At 33.3% G+C, this 2,367-nt stretch overlaps 1 protein-coding gene across 1 annotated transcript in view; it reads left to right on the forward strand.

Moving 5' to 3' along the window:
* Positions 1-2,367, forward strand: part of park (parkin) — a 7,995-nt gene that overhangs the window by 4,330 nt on the left and 1,298 nt on the right. Inside the window, exons 4-7 of the mRNA XM_014420786.3 lie at positions 343-541; positions 691-822; positions 982-1,101; positions 1,335-1,419. Of these exons, the coding sequence (XP_014276272.1) occupies positions 343-541; positions 691-822; positions 982-1,101; positions 1,335-1,419 (536 nt within the window). The remainder of the gene's footprint in view (positions 1-342; positions 542-690; positions 823-981; positions 1,102-1,334; positions 1,420-2,367) is intronic.

A 2,367-nucleotide genomic window follows, 5' to 3' on the forward strand; every position in this document is an offset into this window, starting at 1 on the left:
ATTCATAATCATTTTTGTCCACTTTTCTGGATCCAAAAGCAGATCCATCCTCACTAATCTTTCAGAACTTTTTGAACTCTCAAACTCTCCTTTTTCCTTATATCGTTAATTTGCTTGAATAGTGGCCCATCTGCCAAAAATTTTTTTTTCTTTGATGTATTCCATAGATTGTATTATAGACTGGAGTTGATTTATAACAACTTTAGCAGCTTTAGGAAATTTTGTAGAGCAACCTCAGTAAAGCAAATAACCGCAGTCTACAGTTTTATCTTTGGAATATGTCCAATTCTAAATAAAATCTGCACTTTTTTTGGCTCATAAATTTACTTTTTTGCATTTTAGAGATCCAGTTGTTGTGTTTGAATGCTCTGATCGACATACAATCTGCTTGGAATGTTTTGGACGATATGCCAGTATTAGATTGCGTGAACGTTCATTCGTGTTCTCTCAACAACATGGATATACACTTGCTTGCCCAGCTGGCTGTGAAGGCTCCCTAATTACAGAGCCTCATCACTTCCGAATCCTTTTACAAATAGAGGTGAGACTATATCTTTTTATCTCTCTGAGTACAATCTATCTTCTAACGTTCATATTAATTTTAATTATTGCAATATTTTAACCACATAAATGTTAAGAAAGATTCCTTATTCACAACCCTCCTAAATTTATATTTTAACCTTTGAACAGTACGAGCAATATCAGCGGTTTGCTGCCGAAGAGTGTGTGCTACAGGGAGGTGGTGTATTATGCCCTCGTCCTGGCTGTGGAGCAGGAATATTCCCTGATGAAGAATGCAACCGAGTCGCATGCCAATGTGGTGTATGGAAATTGTTTATACTCTTATCTTTTTTATTATTTAAATTATATAAATTAAAAATAAAAAAGTTTAAATCATGATAGTTTCTTATTTTACATTTTAGGATCAATATTTCTCATATTATTCAGTTTTATCATACCTTTCTTGAATATTTTCTCTAGTATGTATTCTGTAAACGATGCCTGGAGGGATTTCATATCGGGGAGTGTGGTGAGAGAGATAGTGCTGCTGAAGGTGGTATTTCAGGAGGATACAGTGTCGACCCTGCCCGTGTAGCTCAGGTATAGAACTTTCATTCTGTACCTTATTTCTCTTTTTTCGTCTCTTATAATATGCCGAATAAAATTTATTATTATTATTATTATTATTATAGTATTCAAAATGCTTTTGGTTTGAATATTGATTTCAAAATGGAGACAAAATTAGGTTGTGTTAAATATATTATAGTATAAATTACTTCTTGTATCAGACCAATATTGTTTTTAATATTGAACTTAATCTTTTTTTTCTGTAGGCTCGATGGGATGAAGCTAGTAAGCGTACCATTAAAGTGAGCACTAAGCCTTGCCCCAAGTGTAGGATACCCACGGAGAGGGATGGTAAGTCTTCTCTTAAACTAGATTTTGAAACAATTGGCAAGCAAGATGATGACAATTATTCAGTAGAAAAATTTCAAAAAATTCTACAATTCATATCTCATGTTTTATGTAGTTCATATTCTATAATATTATAGTTCAACATGTTGGAATTAGACAAATGAATCGAAAATATACTTTTAATGAGAAATAAACGAGCATTTTACTCAAAATTTTGAGCCACATTCTCTAGCCATTCAATTTTACTTAGATTTTTTTACTTAGTTACCATAATAAGCTTATTAGAAAAAATAAAAAAAGTATCATAAAAATTAAGCTTTGTTCGTAAATTTCTGACAGCTGATTATTACAGTTTTCCTTCGTATAAAAAAAAACTGGTGGAAGAAGCTCAGCGAAGGCTCTATCCCATTACTTGAGATAGAAAAAAAAACAGAAAACTACATAATTGCATTAGAATGATAAACCACTCAATAGATTAACATTCTAATAAACCCATATTAAAAAATCAAAGCAGCTTTGCTTGAACTTTTTTTTTTTTTTTAATCCTTTGTTATGGATTGCCTTTTAAGATTTTCTCTTAATATACTCAAAAAAACTCTGTACCACTACAGTCTGTACTAAACTCTGTAGCACTACAACCAATGAAGGGTTAGGAGTCCTGTACTCTGTAAGGTAGTACTGTCACTATACCAACAGTTGTGCAAGGAGGTTATGTTGACACACTGGACTGCTAGATTTTTACCCAATTAAAGGTACCCACTTTATGAGGCTGGGTGGACCCCTGGAGGGCTCCCGAGCCCACTGGGCTGACTCACAACTACAGTCAAGGAAAAAATAATTATATACCACAGTTGAATTCAAACCCAGGTCCTTGATGTTAGTAGCACAGTGCCTTACTAAATAGCTACTCATTCTAAAGGGGTATTCATGATGTTGTGTTAAATGTTATAT

This window comes from Halyomorpha halys, unplaced genomic scaffold, assembly GCF_000696795.3.
Source record: "Halyomorpha halys isolate HHAL.00 unplaced genomic scaffold, Hhal_1.1 Scaffold291.1, whole genome shotgun sequence".
NCBI classification, from domain to species: Eukaryota; Metazoa; Arthropoda; class Insecta; order Hemiptera; family Pentatomidae; genus Halyomorpha; species Halyomorpha halys.